The following is a 23,640-nucleotide window of genomic DNA, read 5'->3' on the forward strand; positions in this document are numbered from 1 at the left end:
ACGGTGGACGGGGAATCTCCCGCGGGCGGAGGGGGAAGAATGGGACGAGGAGCGGGGTGAAAATAAAAATGTACGCGGACCCGGTCAGGATGTAATTTTGAGGCAGATGTGCGGCCACGGGAGAGGGAGATCATTGCACTCCGCGAACCAAGCGGCAGCTGAAGTAGCGTGAGAAAATGCGGCGACCGCTCCGACAGATGATAATGACCGAAGGGCAGAGCCAGGGCCGTAACGATTTGCCGGATTTAACGGGAACCACCAGGAAATCCCGGTTTCCCTAATCTCCTCGCCGATTCCCTGTTATCCGAAACAATCGGAAGTTATCGAGAATTTATAACCGTTAACGCCAGAGATTTATTCTGTGTTTCATTCTATCGTTCCTAGAAGAATACACGTTCGTCGATACGGATCGCGGAAATTAGCGTTTCAAGAAGAATTCTGCGTATTCGCGAAATTGCACCGATGAAAGTCGAGTGAAATCGTTACGAAATAACGTCGGAAACATCGAATACATCCGCGAATCCGGTGTCGAGTTTCGCGAACCGCGAGAGTGTTTGCGATCCCACTAACCGAATGAAACGAATTCACGCGGCAAGGTGTCCCACTGGTGCAGCGCGATTGGCATTCAGGGTGCATCGTGGGGTGGCGCGCGACAATAACGCGCAGGCGGCGTCCTTTTCAATCGGCCGCGGGAGATTCGGTCAATGAAAGCAAAGCGCACCGACTGGCCGTCATCTAATGCGCCGCCTTTTATCGCCGGTTAGGGCTCTTTAGCGGAGGATCATCGCGGGCCGCGATGAGAATAAAAAAGAATCGCGGAGAACACGGGACAGGGAGAGGAAGAGAGATACATCGATGCGTGACTCACCGTTCGTTAAACCGTCGCAGCTGCCCGTGTCGCTCTTCTGACCGTTAGCGATCACCTGAAACACGTACACGCTTGATTAACGGAGGCTACGCGGCAGTCATCGATGCCTGAAAATTCCCAATTCCTCCGGCGTCTGGTTTCGAGCCAGTTACGCGCCGATTTGCCGACGATCCATCGATCGTCGATAAAACGATGCTTCGCGGGGACGACTCATTCGAGAATTCCATGGAACTTCTCTGGTGTCATGAATCGCAGTGAGTCAATGCGTTTCGTCAGTCGGTAATATTAACCCTTTGCACTCGAGAGGTGACTCTCAGTCACCGCTTGATTTGACACAGTAGAACTATAAAATTTGATATTTAATATTGAACTGTGTATAATGCCTCGATACGAGAAACATTGGAATAAAACAGCTTTGTTCCACAATGCACTGGTGATTTCTCTTCGAATTAGTCTCGAAGAGCATCGTCTTCGCCTTGTAAAGAAATGGTAAATATTTCTAGTAAGAAACATCCGAGTGCAAAGGGTTAACACATTGAACGCCCACATGGAAATCTGCAGTGCACAGTTCAACTGAACGAAGTTCGATTTAAAGTGAAACTTTTCTTTGGAACTCCGTTCGAAATGCTACGACAGTTCTCGATCAACCTAATATTCTACGGAATGTGTAATCTCAAATGAATGACGTAAGTGTTTATTCGTAAGTTACGAATAAACGAGACCGAAGAGACAAACGCAAACGACTCGATCGAGCGGTCGCGCACGATGATTCGATAAAAAGCGTTAGAGGATACGTACGAACGGATGTGAACTAATGAATTCGAGTGAACCGACGCGGAGTGTCATCGAGTCGTTACACGGCCGAATAGAAGCAACCGCCGGCCCATTCGCGAAGGCAAAATGAATGGCGGAGCGGTTTCTGTGCCCCGAAGGAAGAATCGAAAGTCCGATCCCAGACGCATTATACCGTTTCCCTCGTGACTCGTCATCGATGATTTCACCGCGATACCACCGCGGTCGTGCAGATATCGGCGACCGGCCGCTGCATCGCGTCGCGTCGTGCCGTGCCAACGAATGCAATGTCAACGACGAACGCGGAATAATAAATAATTAAAATGTACGCCGCGCGTTTCTCTTTTCGCGTTCTTGCGGTTTCGAATTCGCTGATGCTCGCTTTTTCCTAAGAAACTGAATGTCAGACGAATGCGACGTTAATCACGACAGTGGCATAATAAATAATCACTTGTGACTTTGATTGACGGTAACAGATGTTTATGCTTTATTCGATTTCTGATTTGAATTAGAATAAGTGCAGAACGAATGTTAATCACGACGAGAGAGCGACGAATATTTAAAACCGTCGCGCGTTTCTCTTTGTACGTTTCCGTGGTTTTAATTCACTGGAAAAGAGAGGAAAAAATATCCAGCGGAGGATGCCAGAACAGACAAGTTTCGGAGCGATTTGAATATTTTTTCCTTTGGTCCACGATATATACACATGGCCCAGTTATCGCGGCAACTTCCGCCCTCGATATCAACGGTCGATAGCGAGGAAAAATTGTACTCGCGTGCTGGCAGCTCGAAGCGAATGATCATCCTGCGATTTTCGTTGGAACGACAGTGAAAAGAAACAAGGCGAAACTACCTTCATTTACATTATTGCATTATTAAACCATGGAGCTCGGTTTGTCAAGACTTGCACGTCACGCGAGTGCAGATTTATTTCTCGGTGTCTCTAGGAACGATGATCTATTTTTCAAAGTGTACGATCGTGCGAGATTAACCCTTTGCACTCCAAAGTTTTTAATAATATTATTTTATTTATATAAAATTAATGCGAAAACATACATGAATTAAGAAGGAAAATTATTTTATCTCAATATCCCATATGTTGATGCATCTTGCAAAGTTTAATATTGTAAGACTTTATAATTTTGCAAATCAAGTCAAGTGGTGACTGAGTCACCCCTCGAGCAAAGGGTTAAATGCAACTCTCCAAACATGATCATTACTGATTGTCGTTACACTACAGGAAGTGTTATAAAAACCATGATACTTTCGAAAATGATAAAAACTCGTACACATCCGTATAGTTTCGTTGGCTTCCACGGCGATAAGAGAACGAATCTGTTCCTGGTATTGCGAAACGATCGAAATATCCGAGAACCAGGTTCCACGGTTGGAACAATTAATCCGTTGTCGTGAAATTACGCTCGAGTATCGTTCGTTCTGATTTGCAGCTTTTCCCCGTATCTAATAGATCCATAAAATCCGAGCGACCGCAGATTCTTTATATCCGTCCGCGCCGCGATGGAGTCGTTTACATAAGTATCGGACGTTCGATTAATGTTTACGATACCGCTAACGAGCGACGTTACCCGCCGGAAGCCCGGCAAAAACGGGGGGGGGGGGGGACGAGGGGGGAAAAAGCTGCACACGACTCTGTCGCGCGTGCTGGCTGAAACACAGATAGAGGAGAGTGAAAGCGGGCGAAAGTACAATGAACGAGCGCGGCGCAATCGGCAGTTTCATCAGAATTAAATGTTGTAACGTAACCGACGTTTGATCGACTCTTCAGATGTTACCGATGGAAACCTAAATTCCCGCCTATTAAGCGGGCCGAACCCGTTACGACGGGTTGTTACGACGAATCGGAAGTTCCGCGCGGTTTTCCGTTCGACGTAACCGCTCGTAACTGGCGACGAATCTTATATAAATCTTTTTTATTTATGTCATGTAGATGGTCGTAGGTTTGATTCGACGTCTCCGGCGAATAGAATGATCGTCGTTTCATGGGAACGTTTAGAAAAGGGAGTAGATGTAACCGAGAAAATTTGAATGATAAACGTTCATACGAATATAGAGAGAATAAGTTATAGAATAGATTGATAAGATTCCAGTTGATCACTAGACCAGGGATTTTCATTTTCAAAATCGAATAATTTTAGGGTAGTTTCTTTAAGATTCATTAAAATATTTAATATTATTCCTGCAATATTGGAGCCTACAGAGTTCAAAGGGTTAAAAGACCGAGCGATACACGATTCTACGAAGAGAATGCACGAATTAGAATCAACGCGCAACGCTAGCGATAAAGGAACGACACACGAGCCGGCAGAGAAGAATAAAGGCGAGCCGATAGGTACAAGTGCAACGTTTTCAAAGTCCGCCGAAAGGAGCTCGAGGTCCAAAAGAGATTAGCCCCGTGCATAATGAACCGCGAGTAACGAGCCCCGGGGGGTAGGCGGCGTTGCTTTTACCCCAGTTTCTCTTTTTTCTCTCGCGATGCACCGTCGGCGGGCGTTGTTTCGCGCGGGCAGGCAGCTGAAAACAACGGGGGCCGAAGAAACGGCCGGCGAGAAGGAGCCGCCGCCTCGCAGCCGACGTTACGTGACCGGGTTTATGTAGGGCACAGCCGTGTCTTTTGTCACGATCGGGCTTTGAAGCACGGCCTGCGAAAGAACACTGGCCGGCAGGTGGAGGAAAACCGCGGACGTAACAGGTTTTCGCGAACCGTTCGGGGGCCGATCGTTGTCTCGAGCCGCGCGAGAGGATCTCTCGAACGCCCACTCGACCGCGTCCTACGGCGTCGGAGCTTTCGTCTCGCGGTGCCGAGGCGCCTTTCATTTCGTGTCACGATGGAAGCCTCGGTAATCGCGACGACGGAATTTTAACAGACACCGATAAAGAAAACTCGAGAGATTTATAAATAGAGGGACACGTGTTCGAGGAATCTGTAGGAAACTGATCGCTTTTGATCGGCTAGCGAAAGATTGCAGAACAGTTCTCCCTAGAACGTCATAGAAAAGACAAAAGCACATTTTCATCGAGTTTCTCTATTCGGTAAACGAGCAAACGTCTTTTCGCCGGAACGTTTGTCGGAACCGTTTTACTAATATTCACGCAGCGACCCGATCAATAAATCATCGAGCGCTCGTAAATCAAACTTCACTGAAACTCATAAAACGCCGGTGCCCTCTAAATATGCGAGAGCTGGAAGAAGCTACAGGAACGCGGAAAAGAATCGCAACGCTTGCATTCCCAGTCGCATTCCGCAGGTTCGTCTCGGTCCGCGACTCCCGAAGCTTCGGGAGCAAGAAAAGGAGCGAACGCGGCGACGCGCGGAACGAGAGAGGAAGCGGAATAGAGACGCAGCTCCCGATGTCCAGGGCGGAGGAGCTAATTGCTCGTCCGCGGCCGCGTGAACGGGCGCGTAACGCTCGAGGAGCGTTCCTCGGCCGCGGCGGATGGCTCCCCTCTGTCTTCTCCCCCGACTGTTTACGTGCACGTAGCTTGGCGTCGGTTAAACGAGTTACGATGATCGGCTTTAGCCGGAGGGGGTCCGGAGTCCGGAAGGAAGTGGAAAATATTAACCGGTGTCCGCGGAACAGGGGCAGTCCCCTGTCGCCGGTGGTTCTTTCGCATTGTGATCGATGGAAACGCTCCCAGAGCAAGGGGGCGACCGCGCCGCGTGTCGGTGCCCTCCTCTTGCCTCCGCTTCCGCCTTTTTTCCCTCTTACTTCAACCCTTTCCGTTATTAAACGCGCCTACCGCCGTGCCACCCAAAGTTTTCGCGTTGCGAGAATTGTAGCAGTGGGTTGTTTTCGGTTTCTTTGGACATACGTTGTGATATTGATTGAAATTATTTGTTCAACACTAGAATTACCAGTCGAAATGACTGGTTTTGATCTTTTTCTTCCGCAATTATTGATATCTTAAAGGCATTGAATATTCAAAATTATCTTGGAAATCAATAGTTTCACTTGACTACTGTAATGAATGTCTGAAGAAACTGAAAATAATGGGGATTATATATTAATCGTATTAAATAAACGGTAGTTCTACTGTTAAGGAATCATTTCGAATATTCGATGCTTCGGAGACAATAATCGAGGAAGAAAGGAGCCGAATCGTTTCGGCTGATACGGTAGTTCTAGCGTTAATCTCGGTTTCGTTGGTTTCGGTTTGTATTTACTGATCGGATAAGCGACACGGGGGGAGTGAAGTGAATGATAATGCTGTAAGCAGAACGCAGAAGGTAGTATTCGAGAAGTCTATACCAGCACAGCAATAATTCGAGACAATTAAAAGTCGGGAAGGTGGTTGGAAGTAAGTTAAATGAAGTTAATAACTGAAGGCACTAGGAATAGAAAGGCGACGATTCGGGATGCCGAAAGTAGCAAGGGCGACAGTCCGAGATAGCCGAAATAAAAAGGAAACCATTCGAGATAACTAAGCGAGGAAGAGGCTAATTCGAAATAATTAATAGAAAAACGGCGAGAGTTCGTGATAGCTGAAATAGAAAGGCGACGATCTAAATAAAATAACGTACAAAATAACTGCGAGCCGACTCGGTTACTACTTCCATCGCTGCGGAATACGAATTCTGAAATACAACGCAGAAAAGTAACCGATCCGTTACAATAACACGGTCTCTCGCTTAAAAACCGATCGGCTCGGCGTGCTGCGATCGAACGATTCGCGCGATACGATACCATCGAATCAACGAACGCCAAAGAACGATTAACCACCGGTTCGACTGTCCCGTGGAACGCAGTCAGGCCACTTAGAACTCCGCTGGTAACCAGAGGGTTAAGAAATCCGCGGATAGAAAAGCGAGAAGCGGACGGGCAGCCTAGAATTATTTCGAGGGGCATCGATTCTTTCGAGATTACAGGCGAGTTTTCTTTCTCTCTCCCTCTCCGCGCGGAGCGCGATTCATTTTCCCCCTCGGTGTTTTCCGCTTCTGTTCCGCTCTCCGGCCGTTGATATTGCGAGCGCCCCGCGCGATTCAAAGGTCACCGACTCCGGGAGAGCACGCTCGAAAATCAACCGGAGAAAAGCTTCCCGTGTAAGCGATCAAAACCGGAGGGACAGAGAGGGACGGCGCGCGCGGGCGCGCCTTTTCCACCGGAAACAATAGGCTCGCCGAAGAATCCGCGCGCCTCGGGACCTCTCCACGGCGGATAATATATTCGAGCGTTGAAGAGGCTGCGGGGGAAGTCGATGCGAATGACGACAATTATGCGACACTCGCTTTCGAACGGCTATCCCGAAGTTGCCGGCGTTTCTTGCGCGGGGGTTAGAGGTCGAGCGCGTGACACTCGCCCGGCAGTTTTGTAGCTCGGAGCGCAGGCTTTGGGGCCTGTGTCGCGAGCGTGTTCGTTTCGAGCGGTATTAGAGATAATTAGTTCGTAGAAAGGAAAGGAGTTCTTGATTGCGAGTCCACGCGTGAAGGAAGCTTCGGGCTTGATAGGAAGATAACGTTTAACGTTCAGTTAAGTAACAATCATCGTAGTTCTATACAGTTGGATTAATCTTCCTGGTGAAAGAGAAACTCAGAAGTCGAGATTCCTCGCAGAGACCGTTCTCCGAACCTTCCCGCATCTCGTGGATCCATTAAAATTCATTTCGTCCAACGTGTTACCGAACAGCGAGGTAATCGAAGCATTGAGAAAAATAATCTCGATTCCTAGAGTCTTCCGAAGCGCCCGAAGTCTTCGGCAGTGGTAGCCAATTTATCCGTCACCCTCGTAAATCCCGGGGAAAAAGGAAACTCCGCGCAGTCTCTCGTTATCCGGACAATTCAATTATTTCTTTGCAACTTTCTACGGCAGACGTGAAAGTTCGATGTCGTTAAACCGATGACATTCGTCCCGAAAGGGTTAACAGAACCGAACGAGGAGGGACACGCGACAGAGACCGAAGCTGTTCGATCGGTTGAAAGTCACACGGTAGCAGCGCGGATCCTAACGAGCCATAATTCCGTTCAGCTTCGACAGGTTACAGGATAAAACTTAATTCTCCGGGCGCTTTCACCCGAAGCTTCCGAGCCGAATGCGAAAGACCGCGCGCGCGTTCGACGATTGTGTTTCACGCGGACACGCTGGAAACTCGTTCTCCTTCGGCCGTTGTCCCTCGCGGCCATCAACCGCCTCTTAATTGGAACTATTTATTGCTTCGACGATCCGATGGGAATAACGGCTCCGCTGCTGTCGCGCGGGGAAACCGCAAAAACCGGCCGGAAAGTGTGCTGCGATTTGCGTGCGCGATGCCGCATTGTTTACTGCTCCGCAGCGGCCCGTTACGAGCGTCGCGCTGCGATGCCGACCTATTGACCCTTCGCGTGCCGCCGACCTCTAATAACCCGCGGTAATTTCGTTGCAAATAAGACGCGAACGGTGTCGCTGGGTTTAAAAAATCCGAGAAAACTGCGAGAAATCGTCCATGTTTCGGTAAATCGGGCACGCTGACGTTGAAGCGTTAGCACTCGAAATGTCGAGCAGTAGTTTCTGGAATTTTTCGGTAGAAATCCTAAGAGTTCGTTCGTTGAAGTTTCAGATTATATGTAAGATCGACTAATATTTCAGTTTGTTTATCGCTGAATCTACTTCTTCAGTTGTCTCGGAGAAGCACCCATTACTTATGCATCGCGTTCGAGCAAGGAAGACAATTGTAACGGGACTCGGACGATTAGCAGGTTGCAACGGGCCCGACGGAGTGCCAGGGCCAGCGGATTTTTCAATGAAACGACCGGTGCTCGCTGGGGTGCGCGTTAGTCCCGGGATGCAGCGCGGAGCGCACGCACCGCTGCATCTCGAATCGCAAAACGGCTTGACGAACGCGGCCGCGTTCACATGCCCGAGTGCTCCGGGACGCGCGGACGTTACAGCGAGCTTCAGATCGATCTGTTTCTCTCGTGTTTCGAACTCGAACAGAAACGCTTCGCCGCGCGTCCCACGGATGACGTATCTTTTTCGAAACGCGTCGAAGAACAGTCGCGATGACGCGTTGCTTGTCGATTCTGGGAAATTGCCGATGAACGGAGAACGTTTCGGAAGGCAAAGTTTGAAAGGAATGTTTCTCGTCGTTAAAATAATCACTGATATTTATTATATTATAGACGTGATTTTTAATCGAAACACGGCCAAAAAATTGCGAGGAATTTCGTGTACGCGACGGTTTGCTGCACCGTATCTCCACGCGAAAACAATACCGGCGTCCGAGACTCGCGTTCTCGTCGAAGTTCACGCGATCAAAGGTTCCCGACGACAGGTATCAACCTGCCAGCAACGTGTCACTATTTGCACCCAAGTTGCGCAACTTCTCGCTAGACCGTGTCACGATTGCGATGCAATTTCGAGCGGCGTCTCCTCGCTACTCCGAAACGTTGCAACCGCGTGTTGTGCGTACTTCGAGGGAACGGTCGAATCGTTTCCGTCTTCTATTCACGAAAGTAAGTACAATGGGAGCTGCAGTTCGCCGAAAGAATTGCCGGAAGCTGCTCCAACTTGATACTCCGATTGCTGGGATAGTGGAAAACACTTTTCGAACCGCGAGGGACGGGAGAAGACAATGTTTTCCGACGAAAGGGAGCGCGTCAGCTGCGCGCGGTAATGAAAGTATCGAAAATATTCGATCGATAAGACGTCGCAGCCACGATTTTATAATTAGACCAAGGATTTTCGCTAGCTCGCGAAGGCCTCCGATAAACGAGCACTGTAAAGTCGCGAAAAGAATCATTAAAATGTAGGATCCTTTAGAAATTCCTGCGGTTTCTTAGTCCGAGGTGCTTAAGATTCACCGGGCTCGTCTCTAAAACCGCGGATTTCCATGAACATTCATGAACTACTTCTAAAAGGAACCCGTTTACAATTGTCTCGTTTGTTCTCTAGTCACGATGACTCACGCTTTTATCCGCGAACTTCAGCAATAACGAAAAAGAAGTTTCGAGACATCTGGCGAACCCGCGACGGGACCGCGCTAGCGAATCTAGCGTTTCCTGCATTAGGAACTATTCAATTATGGAAGTACGTGCACTTTCAAGAAAACAAATAACGGGGCAGTGTATGTTTCGAACGAAACCAGTCGCTGCATGAATATTAAAATGAACGCGAAGAAAGACCCGATGAAATAAAATTCTACTTAATTTTCCGCTTCATAAACCGGCGTTTGTAATTCCGGATTTGCATAGACATCCGCCGTCTATGAACCGCACGACTAAAAAAGAACTCTATACGCGAAGAGCGCGCAAAATTATTAAAAATTCAGAACGCCGGACTTTATCAGCGTTAATAATGCCCAGCCAGCTTTCTTTTCTCCGCACTAGTTCAGGAAAATCTGTTTGTCTATCGATGTATTTCAGCTTCTAACTGGACTCGTGTGTTCGTGGCGCGTAAAATTGTCCAATCCATTTTAACGAATTGTATCTTTTACAATGATTGAAAAGATAACAGATTACAAATGTAGAAGCTACTGAGGTTTCTATAGACGGATTCAGTAGTCCTAGTGTTAACACGCACTGAAACGTGCGTGACTCTAGAGCAACACCTTGTTTCCTTCGCAATCTATTAATGGTCTCTATCTCGATGAGTCAAACGACATTAGATACTCGTTAACACTATAACTACCGAGCATTTACTGCGATTAATATGCAATCTCTATAAAAATTGTAACAGATTATTTTCAGTTTCTTCGGAGATTCATCATTGCATTCGAATGAAACCATTTACTTTTAAGATCGTTTCGAATATTCACTGCTTTTACGATATAATTGCCAGGCGAACAAATCGAAACCGGTGATATCGACTGGCACGGTAGTCTCAATGTTAACAAGGTTTCAAAAAAATCTGGACAGCTTTAACCGCCATTTGTCAACCGCTGACACGTTTAATCAATGCCTCCTTTCCCCAATTTCTTCCCCGAATAACTCCATTTTCCCTGAATAAATCGCGAAGAATCGATATTCACATCGACGTCCATGCGTTCTGCTCGACCCGTTGTGGTCTCATCGCTCCAACATCATCGTCATTCTCGTCACCGACGCACAACGGACACCTCTGCCGCGTTACCGAACACGTCTCGATCGCGAAGAATCGCGCGCAGGCCCGATACACACTGCTGGCTCGCTTAATATTCTTTTCCTGCCTTTTGTGTTCGACGAACGAAGACAGAACGAGATCGAACCGGAATCTATAATGCGAACAGCTGCATTATAAACAATCGAAGAACATTCGATCGGTCAAAACGGTTAGCTACGTTCGTCGAATCTTTCAAGATTTCGTTGCCGAAGCGCCTCATCGGTTCCGAATGTTTACATTTAAAATAAAATTCGTTATTATCTGGCTCGTTACTGTAAAGTGAAAATTCTTTCGGCAAACATTTCAACGATACTTCAAGGATCTACTTGTACAAGGATTTAGCGATTCACAGACTTCGATCGAAGCTACACCTGTAACAGCGAAGTAACGTACATTCCACGATGATCGCTTGATTTTCAGTTTAAAGGGACATTTCCACAATCGATGTACAACTATCGTATTCTGTAACTTCTCGTTTTGCGGAGTTAACCGAGAGTCAACGTCAGTCTTGACGAAAATTTTACACTAAATTCGACGAGTCGAAATATTCTATAGTTTTCGTGAACACGAACGAAATATTATTTTTCCGTTATCAATCGTTAACCTTTGCATCGAACATAGCAACAGGAAGTTCCACCGAGCACAGCTGGGAAAGAGATTACAGGACAAGGGGTGAACCGATTCGGTGAACGCCTGGCTCACCTGACCGATAGCGTGTATCGGTCCTAACTCCGTCGCTTATCGGTCAAACGCGCGCGAACCGACCAACGAAAACTCTGCGTGCGTGTGTTTGTGTGTACCTGGAGATTATCGGAAGAGAGGATCGAGCTGAGACGGAAATTCGGCGCGTTTCTTCGTTTCACAGTGTTACGGCGCGTCGCGAGCGCGATCCGGTGCGTACAGAACTCGGGGCACTTGCCGCTCGCTCGAGCGCACCACGCGAACTGACAGCACGACAGCGCGGAGACACCGTCAACGGAGGAGAGGGCCGTGCGGAGGGAGACAGAGAGACAGAGGGACAGAGAGAGAGAAACAGAGAGAGAGAGAAAGGAGAGCTGGTGCTCCTCTCTCGAGGCTTTTAACCATTTGCATCGAGTAACGACATAAAGAATATTGCATTATTGTTGAACTTTCTTTTCTTTCATTGGACCCGATACGACTAATGCCTGGAAACCAGTGGATCGGCTCAGATGTATAAAGTTATAATAATAAAGTAAACGCTGGTAATAGTAATGGCAGTAATAATAACGGCAGTGGTAGTAATAACAGTAACAACGCTAAATGATGACGGCGATGATGGTAATGCTGATTATTTCTAATTACGAATAATTACGAATAATCCGCGTAAGAAAATGTTGTTTATTTGACGACTGCTATCGATGAGAGCAGTTCGGTTTGGCTGTTTGTACCGATTATAGTGTCGAGTCAGGCTCGCGATGAAAAGCTTGTAAATTGATGGGGGCCATAAAAGTGTAAACGAAAAGAAAGCGGTTAATTAATAGATGTACATATATATGTATGTGCGTAGGTTGGATTCTAATTAGCAATTATTAGTAGAGCGAATATATTTTCCGTGTCTTTGGTACATATTCCGCGTGGCAGAGGGTTGAAGAGCACTGCGGAATTGAATGGTTGCACAGTGAAAGTGCGAGCCGACTTTCGGTCCACCGTGTGCATGGAATAATGAACGGTTTTATTGTATGTCCAAGTCCTAATTGAGTTGATTAGCGGCGACGTTCCATCTCGATCTCACAGACACAATGAACCGTTACCGTATCAGCTGCTATCAAGCTGACTGCATAATTGCATCTCCGTTGTGTTCTTATTGAATACAAAATAAATACCAACGACCGAATGTATTCGATGATTTACTCGTCACTTGTGTAACACTAGAATTACCGAATGAATCGAAACGATAAAATTCCTCCAATTGATCCTCTCATCGGCCGAATCGATCGATTCCGCTTTTCAAATTTTTGAAATTTTATCAACGCAATCGATTGACTCTTAACTTTGTATATTTTATTTATCGAACGCATTTGTTTGTGTTCAGTGGCGCGAAATACAGAAAATTCTGTTTGCCACGCGAACAATAGAATGATGATAAAGATTGCTTCAAGGTCATGCAGCTCGGCAGTTCTAATGAGCGCTAATGAGAATACCACGAATAGAATAGTCTATCGAGTGTGACACATGTGTGGAGGAGGGAACGGCAAACTAACGATCGTCGGAGCAGTTTGTTTTGTTTGGTAATCGCTACTACGTTTCGACGCAATTGAAGAAGATGAAACGGAGCACTGAAGAGCGGGTGCCCGGATCACCGACGAATTCCTTGACGCGAGCCGTCGCGTCTGACTAATCTCCCGACCGATTAGTCATTGTCCAACGACGCACCTCGGACGAGGAACGCGTCGAGAACCTAATGCTGACAGAAATTCACCGGTTTGAAATAAAAATTTGCATCGGTTGGAGGTCGAAATCTCCATCAATTGTTCGATCAAACGCGATTTTAATGAACTGACTGGTTAGAATTTGAAATTCCGATCAGTTAACCGGTCAAACATCGAAACCTCGATCGATTGATCAGTCGAAAGTTAAACTAACCGTTCAATAGCAAAGTAGATCAAGGTGCGACCGGGAAGAACGACTACTGAACTCCACGGAGCCGGTCCCGCGCGACAATATGGTAGCTGTCGCGCGTTTGTCTCGCATTCTTCGTCACCGCCGACCATTTACATCCCGAACGTTTAATTCTACAACTCGTTCGAATTCAAACGAACCAGTTAAACGTACAAAAGATAGATAGACGATCCTAACGAATCTCTAACATCGACGCGAAAACGTTTCGCGTTCAACGAGGCTCCTTTTCCGCGATTTTCATCGCGCTCGTGATTAACACATATCCTATCAGTTACCATTCACCAACGCCGCAATTAATTGGAGCATCCGACACGAGCAAACCGTAACAACTCATCGGCAGCAACGATATTCGAGCGTGGAAACAATTACAGGATGCGATATCAGTGAAACGAGTAAGTAGCTTTCCACTATCATATCGCTCGCGTGACACAAAAACCGAACGCATTAACGTCTAGCCCGCAGCGAAGACGTTATTATCATGTTAACTCGGCGGAGCTTTCTTCCATGACACTGAAGAACTTGAAAAACGCTGTTTACGGGCGTTTCTGTTTTTCGTTGTACACAAGCCTATCTGCAGCTATAAATCAACACTCCGTATCGCGCTCCAAACTCTTGTCGCATCAACACAATGTTCCACGCTTATGTAACAAGAGAACTTTGCCTCGTTAAATTTACACGAATAAATAAAGAAATAAATGGTGGTGAATAGAGGTCGTCGGTATAGGTTGCTTCAAGGGGCTCGAATAAATTCCCCACAGGACACGGCTCAAACCCGAAAGCAGATTCGCCGTAACATTCCGAGCCGTGAAAGCATCGAATCTACGAAACAAATGAATGATCTCCACGGGTGTTGCGCATTTCGGGGCAGGCTCGCGGAATTGGCCGTAGGAAATTAATCGGAACCGAGGCGCGCACGCTATGTTCGAGCGTAAGGAAGTTGCCGAAGGGAAACGATTGCGCGCCGAGGACGCGCTGCGTTTCGAGCGTTATCAAGCCGCGGGATCGCCGATCCGCTCGACGTTAACGGACAGACGGTTTCGGAATATCGAGGCTCGCCAGATCGGAATCGAGACAGGACGCGGGGAATCGCGGCCGTAACCGAAACCTCGATCCTTCCCAGGGGAAAAGCGATCCGCGATCGAAAGCACCTGCGCGGATCGGCGCACTTTCACTCTCCTCGCGATCCAGAGGGGACCGGCGCGCCGCGGCCGGTCCCGATCAGTCGTTACGATCATGCAAATCACCGGAAGTGCGCGGTACGGTTAAACTTGCGGCGCACGCCGGCTAATACCGTTGAAAAAAGAGGCAGGAACAGAGCAACACTCGGCTAACGGAACAATCGGCTTTTTCTGCCGTTCAGTTGCGGTTCTTGCGCCGATCGGGCCGTTTGCTTTTTGACCGTGTTAAAGGTCTCGCGAATGAAATTTGGCCTTTCGTCGATGCCCAACTTTCCGCGAATCAAAACTTCTTCGGAGTCACTTTCGCGAGCCAAGATTAACAGCAGCCTTGTTCCCAGTTCTTTTCTCTTGCTTCTATTTTTACGTGCGTCTATACGGAATATTTTTATAAGCAGCCGATGGTCAAGCGGAAAAAGAAGCTCAAGGTGGAAGGATGCGGTCAACTGACGAAGGCTGGGCCGATCGTTTCCTAGACGCCGCGACGTCGTTGACGAAATCGCCTTAAAACGCAATCGAGAAGAAAGAAGGATCAAAGTTCGGAGCAGAAACCGCGGATTTACAAAGGAACGAGAAGAATCCGCGAGCGGACTGCGAAACGGGTCGAAGAATTCGAAGGCTCGCGACGCTTTGATTTCTCGTTGCGCGCCGGCACCGGCGAACAAATTATAGATCCACAATGGAAATAGCTGAGGAGCACCGGCCGGACCAGTTCCTCGCGAAACGGCCCGCTAATTACAGGCATTATTGTTTCCATAAGGCATTGTCGCAACGACTCGTTGCGCGGCTATATATTTCGGTTCTAATTACCCGCGTTCAAATTTCTCCTGCTGACACGCCGAGTGCCACGAAAGCGTGCCTCGGCTGTTCCCTCTCACCTCCTCCCTCCGTCTCTTTCTCTCTCGTTCCTCGCTCCTCTCTCCTCCGCAGTCTTTCTCTTTCCTTCATCTCACGCCTCTCCTTTCCTCTTTCCTCCGCGGTCTTTCTCTTTCTTTCTCTCTCTCGCTCTGTCTCTCCCACTCGACGCAGGCGATCGGAGCACCTTGCACTCGCTTGATCGCCGTGAACTCTCCCGTTCGCCGTTCGAACAAGCCGGCCGGGCCGCTGAATTATCGCGCAGCCGAAAATCATCGCCGCGGAATTACGGTCCCAATAAATCCGCCCGAGTAGCTGTACTCCGCCGCTTTTCCCGCGACCGAGGAGCAGGTCGCGGTGTTCGGCGGCACGAGAGACGTTTATCGTTTCTCGAGAGACGTTCCATATTCCTCGCTTGTTAATTCCAGCTATGTGGAACGCGGTGCTTGGGTATCAAAGACGATCGTTCGTCGAACTGATCGGCCATCTGTATGCCGACCTTCGCGCAGGCTCTAATTCTCGGGGTTTTTTTCGATGGATGGAACCATGGGAAATAGTGTTTGTCTAATTGGTACTATGAGATGCAATTTTGCAAATCTCGTGTGAATAAGTAAAGAAGTGATCGCATCAGCAGAATCGAGGTTTATATCCAAATTGGAATGTAGAGCATGAACTGTTTGATTCAAATGTGAATTCAAATTTCTAGTAATAAAATCCCCTTAGTTTCCATTCGCAACATCTGAAAATTCCAAAACACCGATCAAGGGACGCATTCGATCGAGAACACTTTCCCAGGGCAATTAACGATCCACCCGACATCTTCCCGAAGGAAGATTTTCTGGAAAAAGCACGAATCCTCGTAGGATAGTCCCCGTTTCTTCCGTGAGAGAAGAGATCGGGCAGATTCGGTTTCGCTTTTGCCGATTCTCAGGGAGCCAAGAAAACAAAGGTGCGCGCGGACGGCGAGCACGCTCGCTTTCTAAACGGTTGAACGAACCCGGGGCCGGGAGCACCTTGAGAACATATCCGAGCGGGTTCTGGTTCGATCGGCCGGAACCACCTCGGGGGAAACGGTCTGGGAGACAAATTATTTGGCGATGCCGGAAGCGAGTGCATCGATCGGCTGCACCGCCGCTCCGCGCCGCGCCGCGCCGCGTCGCTCTGCTCTCTTTAGCTTCCACGCGCGCGCTTTTCAATCCGTCTTGATTTCCGGTCTGTCGCGCTCCGGTAGCTGCGCCTCGGAGATCGATCCGATCCAATCTTCCAGCCTCGGACCGTTTTCGGAGCGAGCGCCCCGCTCGCCGTTTACCGCGTGTCCCGGGTGTCCGATTAAGATCGACCGGCGACCAGTTTGTCTCTCAATCCCGCCGCAAACGAATCGCGCGATATCCTTATCGCGCTCCGCGCAACTTTCCTCTTACTCTTTCCCTCGTCTTTTTCCGGTCAGAATATTACTCCAGGTTTTTCGGCGTGAATTTATGGCGGCCGGCTGCGATTCTCGATCGACCCCTTCGAAGCTAATAAAACCTGTATATTTAAATTAGCCGCGGTGCCCGAAGATTAATGGTCGCGCGTAAATTGTCCGTGCAGCGTTTTGGATTACTTGTTTCATCAGAGGAGTTGGCTCGTTGATCGCCACACGGAACGTTCGATTCATTGTAGGTCGCTAATCTTTCGTCGAATCAACAACCATATTTATGTAGAATCGTTTGTTACAGTGTTACGTGGACCGCAGTTTTGTAATCGTTTTGCGACGTTAAAGAATGGTGTTGGAAAAATATGGTTTTGTGATCTTCGTAGACCGAGTTTACTTTATTGGATGTCTCATTGTGAATATTAATGCTCAGAGGTTCGTTGCTGCTTATCGACGGCGCTCGAAGTATCGGTAAAAGGTCTGATATTTTAAAGAATGATTCGTTTCCTAATTAGGAATGAAAATGAATGTCAAATGGAAGGTCGCCGAAGCGTAGAGGCGGAGATTCGCCGAGCGAGGCTCGCAACTTTTCAATTAGCCGCAATTTCCGGATCGTCGGGATCGATCGGCGCCGCGCTCCGTCAAGCAGCCACCTGTATCGACGCGACGCACTCATCTCGATTACAGTCTGCGCAAACTATCGAGTAACCTCGCGCCGTTCGACGTTGCGCATCGTTAAATCCAGCTGACAACAACTTTCACTAAAAAATTTCAGAGCATCCAGCCGAGTATCGAATCCTTTCTTTTCGACGCGAGAGATCTTTCCTCTTTTTCGTTCGGTTCCTCCCTGATTCTCTGTTATTCGCTTCTAACGCGTTCGTTTCGCGTGATGAACCAGTAGCTAGACTAAGGATCATTTTTCTTATGCATTTTCGAGGTGCAACGTTGCACAGAACATATACAATACGAACAAATGTACGAGGCATCCAACATTTTCCCTAGGAAAACCCATTCTCTAACACAATTTTATTCTTCCAACGACATTCGTAAAATCTGGAATTTGCGTTGAGATCTGCCGTCTACTAATGGCAGCGTTGATAACGATAATGACAAAGGAACTTGTGGACAGTTTCGCGCAGTTTTGATTTACGAAGTCAGTTTTAGTTTTCCACGAAAAAAGAGGGAGAAAAGGCTCGCGGAACAGAATCGCGCGAACAAACGGCGATAAAATCGCGGCAACGGATCTATCTACGCGGAAAGGCGATAAAACGACAATCTCGGAATCTGGAATTTCTAATTTCCCGTCGCTCCTTCTCGCCTTTTTCTCCCTGCGACAGGGAACTTTCGACTGGCCGCTCGCGCGTGGAGATCAACGCCTCCGTCTTTCAAGAATCGTTTCCCAACTGCGACCGAACGGAGCAAAAAACGCCGTGCCCGATGATTTACTCCGCTAACTCTATTATTCACGGTATCGTTTTCCCCTGATTAATTACTACGTCTGATGATTCAATCGGGAGACGACGAAACGCTGCAATTAACGCTGCGCCAAGTCACGACACTTATACTCTATCCACCTCGAAATAAGGAATAACAATTCAAATTATCGAGAGAACAATTAGTTAACACTGGAACTGTCGATCAGTCGAATTGGATTTTCGAATTTGTCTAAACTTCACCGAAAGTAAGCGATCGTTATAAAAGAATCGTCGGAAAGCTAGTTTTTAGTCCTCTTACCGGACCCATTGTCGTAGCATCGATTTTCGCGGAAAGAACAGTTCCATTCTTTTTTCGATATTCCCCGATACCAGCTGGAGTTGTCCCGTAGTTAGATAATCATCCTATCGATACCGAAACTTCGGTGTTCGACTCTGTCCAGCCTATTTCCTGGAAAGATAGAATCCCGCCGACTGACAGAGTTCGAATGGCGGACTTGAATAGACCGGCGCGGCATTGTTGGCCAACCAAAGCCCCGTAGGCCGCGATTCATTCAGCTTCTGCGCGCTGCCTCTTCGACTGCGCGGCTAGTAATTATTGGCAGATTAATTCCGACAACGAGCCGAGCCCGACGGACCGAACAGGCGTATTTAAAGAACCGTTTCATCGGGTCGCCGCGTTCGCCGACGTGTCACGGGCGTCGGTGCGAGTTCTAATCCACCGTTCGATCTGTTTTCTCGGTTTTTACCTTGAGATTTTTCGTTCGAGATACTCGTTTGCGGAAAGACCAACGATTACCAGCTGTACATGTCTTAACAACCGTTTGTCTACGATCAATGATCGATTGATAGTCGGAGATTTCCCAATGCACTTTCGAATAATGCCGATTATTACCTTCGGCAAGTCATTAGGCGTAATCTGATCGAATAACTTCTCTTCGATTAATATTAAAATATTTTAATATTAGAACATTAAGATAGTATTTCTAATGTTACCAACTTGTCGAGATTCCACAGCACTTAGAAACGACTGCGAGAGAACTGACGTCGAATAAACATATTTCGCAACAGAAGTAATTAGATAACAGAGTAAGAAATGTGTTATTGAATTCACTCGATATTCTCAGTCAACCTGTTCAAGCTTCGTCCTCTGAAAACATGCGTCGATCGTTAGTCGAGGTATTACTGTACATTATACTCCAAGGAAAAAGAGCAACTCGTAAAAAAAGAAGAAGAACCAGGTCGAAGCAGGTGAACCGGGTCGCGGTCCGAAGTTTGCGGTCGCTAAACTAAATTCATTCGAAACCGGGCCGAACAGATATCCGCGAACCGCATCGAAATTAGGTCGAATCGGGTCAAATCCATTCGGGCGGTCGGTTTATAATACGTCGGATCAAACCGGATTAGAGAGACGGCCGCTAAAAGCTGTGAAAATTAAGCGAAACCTTTAAAATATAAAATGCACGTTCATGGACACGATCGATTAAGTAGTAGCTGCGATCGAGAAACGAATAAAATATCGAATGGAAATGCGATGATTGGCGACCGGTGCGACAAGTATCCGCTGCGCAGTGATCCGGACTGCCGGATTAGGAGGAAGAAATACTGAAATGGCTTTGTCGCTCATTAGAATACTATTTTCCTACAACTAATTTACCTATAATACTCGACTGTACGATATAGTATTACTATTAGTGAAATATCTACAAATAAACAAAAATCCCTAGTTCACTCTACGTCTAGGTTCACTCCGAAGACGAACAACAGATAACAGAACAGATTTCCAGCTAGATTCTCATTTTGCGCAACACTGCTGAAACCAACTGCGTCACGGAATCCTGTATATTCGTTATGATAAATTACCATCATCCAACAATGGCTGCACGGCTGCGGGCACACCGAGTTTCGGTGTCTTCCGGCAGCACGCATCAAGGGAAACCTAATCTTTCCCATCGTTTATCGAGACGCGAAGATCGGTGTTTGGCCGATTTCGGATTGCACGGCGTTCACCGGAGATTGCGTACTCCAGGGGGCAACCGGCCTTGACGAGAACGTTGAATAATTAATCGGAGACAGGCCGTTAGAAGTTGACGGCCGTTGCCGATTTCCAGACTGATCTGCGATACCTAGATCCGCTGCTGATCGATTCAGCTAGGAAACATTCGAGGGAAAAGTCTGTTGCAGCTGCCAGAGTCGACTGTTCTTTCCATGAAACGTCCACTTTGCGAGTTCGACGAGGTGTAGGGAACGGAATCTGATGTCGGCTAGTGTGGGCGAGAGCCCACTGCTGCGGAATGTTTCGTCATTTGCCTGATGAACAATGAAATTCGCTTTTCTAGGAAGTAACATATGAATAGGTGCTTGAAGGCCTTTTTACGTGGTTGTTTGAAAGGACTGGTACAAGATTATCGATGGAATAAAGATACTTTCTTGCGGTATTTGGTAAGTTCGATGCAATATTAAATGATGGCGAACTGCTGTCCATGTTTTCTGCTCGTGAAAGCCCTACATCGACATTTCCGAGCCAGCCCGGTTCTTATCAGCAATTAGAAAGTGTCCGAGCAGTTTTCAAACTCGATTAATCTGTTTAGTGATTTCAGCCATCGCTTCGACCGTTTGTTCACCCAGAAAGAAATTCCACCCGCTCGTAAAGGCGTAATCCGTGCACCGCCGCACGGTTTTACGACTTCGGCGTTCACGTTGGCGCAAGATTGTTACGACGCCGTTGTAGAAAGTGAATAATTCGTTGTCGGTGTGTTTTCGATTCAGTTCGCGCAACGGAGACGAACGAAAGGGGTGCAAAGGCGTGCCAGTCGCGGTGAACGCATTTGCAAAACACCCGGTGCATGCACGCGCGCAGGGGAAAAAAGGGTTCAAACGAGATTTCGCGCATTACTGTTCCGTATCGAGATCACGCAAGATCGCAAACAAATTTCATAATAATCCCGACTTGTTTATCGAGTTAACGTTCGCGAGATCGCGTCGAGCACTCTCGAGCCGGCCGTCGCTGCTTTGCTCTCATCCGTTCGTTTATTTGCCTCGCCTACCTCGGAATGCATGCACATAAATTAATCGTGTGCGTGTCTCAACAAACACGTCGATCGGCAAAAAAAACGCGTAATTGACGCGGAGAACTACGCGGATCGCGAGCTCCGCGCGACACGGTCACTTTCCACGGACCATTCAATTATTTTAATTGAAGCTTCTACGGTGAAAATGTTATTTACTCTTCTCGCAATATCTTTCGAATCTATTTATATCGTCGGACTTTTCTCGCTTACACCTGACGAGAGAAGTTTGCACGTCACTGTAAGAGATCCGTGACGAGTTTAACCCGTGAAACGAACTCAAAGGGGTTAAATGGAAACGCGTTTTCGAGACCCGATCCGCGTTGTATCCGTTGGAAATGACTCGGCCGCGCCGGCAACCTTACGATAACCTCACCTACGGAATCTAGTTCCGAACGCGGTACAACCAGTTTGTCGGTTAATTAATGCTGCGAAACTGGTAGTCCTGCGCTTTCGAAGTGTACCAGGCATTTATTCCGCCTGTTCCGCCGTCGCGTCTGTGCACGCGAGACGCCGCGGACTGGCAGTTTTCTATTTTTTAACCCCGGCAAATAACGCCGACCCAGTCATTTCCAATGCTTTTTCCGGCAATATTTTACTCATGAAAGTGACACGTCATTCTTTCGCATCGACCTTTAAGCCACGAACAACGATAAATCATTTTCTTTCCAGCGCTCCGTGAGAAAGTCATTTATTTCGAATGTTCGATAACTGTGCCGAACCGTTAAGATACACTCTACAAAATGGAATAACAGATAACTTGCACGTTAAATTCTTACTAGAAGAAGCTAGAACCGTGCGCGGATCCTCTATTATTTAAAGAATCAAGTTACTCTTTGTTATCAATTCTGGATAGCTCGGTGTCCGCAGGACAGTCTACTTCGTCAAAGGGTTAATGAAACATCGCCCGAAAGCGTGCGGCACGAGCGAACTCCACCGCCTTGAATTCGCAATAAAATGGGAAACGAGGAGGTTCCCTCGGCGCGGCACTGTTTCAAACTCGTCGGAAGTAATTATTGTCAAATTAATCTTGGCAATGGCTCGCCGCGGCGCGTATTCAGCCACCCGGTAGTCGGCGCAAAAGTGCACTCGCCATTGTTTCGGCCGGTTCGTAGACAGCCGGCACCCGACGACGGTATTCTGAAACTTGCCTCTCCTCTCTTTCCCTCTCGCGCTCCCTCTTTGTCCTTTCCCCTCCCTCTTTCCCTGTTGCCCTTTGCGGACCTTACTCTTCCGCGAGATTCTCCGCCTTCTTCTTCCCTTTGTATTCTTCAATATTCCACGGCGCTAGTTCTCTTGAATAATAACTGCATTTTTCACGGTTACCGTCTTCACCTTCTTTTATCTCGAGCACTCGAGACCGCGTTCCGCGTTTTCCTTATGATTCCCGACGTCCGACGTATTGCCGCGTTTCTTCCGTGACCCGAGCGCCGTTCCCACTTTACTCGGAGAGAATCGAAGCTGTCCTTTGTTTTATTCTTCAGCTCTTCATCCTAAGATGTTTCTTAACGCCGGATTTATGGACGTTTATTTAGAAACGTTGATCTGTGGCTTTCTTTGGAAACTGCAGGGAATTGGCATAGTTGTGTCAATCGAAATAGACAAACTTGTACCGAATAATAACATTTGATTTCAGTTTTAGTTCGGTGATGATTCAATAGAAATTAGAAGAGGGGATTAACGATTTGGAGGGGACAGTACTATTACTACGTTGTATTTTTTACACATTATTGAACAAATTCTCAGCGAAAGGAAAGAATCGCAAATAAAACGACACGCGTGCAACGTTACGTTTCAGTCGATTCATGCAAGAAACGTAACATCGTTTCCCCTGACGCGATAATAACAAATTCCGTGCACGGTAATTAATACCGGCGGCTAATCATTAGGCCCGAGTTCCATAACCACTGTTCTTATCCCCTATTAGCGATTCATCGTTGTTTTCGTGCCGAATTTTCGCCTGCCGGAATCACGGTTATTATTTTCTCGTTTGACGGGCTTCGACTACCGTGATTGCGATCGTCCAGCGAAACTCCGATTCGCGAGGCGGACTATTGCGAACGTCGCGAGATCGCAGCGAGAAAATATTGTAACGACTGTTTACCTATCGTAAATTAGCGTGACTGTTAAGAACCACCGCGAGACGCGATATCGCGTCGGAGACTTGGGAACCGTGGCGACGTTACGAAATGCAAAATCCGTCGGCGTTGCAGCGAGCAACGTCGCGTAATAAAACGTAACGACGGATGAAAAGCGATCCGCCGCGTTTTCCATTCGACGTTACGAATGTCCGTTCGATAACGTTCGGTGCCGATGACCTCGCTCTC

The 23,640-nt window shown here is 47.6% G+C and overlaps 1 protein-coding gene across 3 annotated transcripts in view; it reads right to left on the bottom strand.

Moving 5' to 3' along the window:
* Positions 1-23,640, bottom strand: part of LOC116424650 (uncharacterized) — a 44,024-nt gene that overhangs the window by 9,227 nt on the left and 11,157 nt on the right. For all 3 annotated transcript variants that reach the window (XM_031971315.2, XM_031971314.2, XM_031971316.2), the window contains exon 3: positions 869-923. In XM_031971315.2, coding sequence (XP_031827175.1) covers positions 869-923 — 55 coding nt within the window. The remainder of the gene's footprint in view (positions 1-868; positions 924-23,640) is intronic.

The sequence above is a fragment of the Nomia melanderi genome, chromosome 5 (genome assembly GCF_051020985.1).
Source record: "Nomia melanderi isolate GNS246 chromosome 5, iyNomMela1, whole genome shotgun sequence".
In the NCBI taxonomy this organism is placed as follows: Eukaryota; Metazoa; Arthropoda; class Insecta; order Hymenoptera; family Halictidae; genus Nomia; species Nomia melanderi.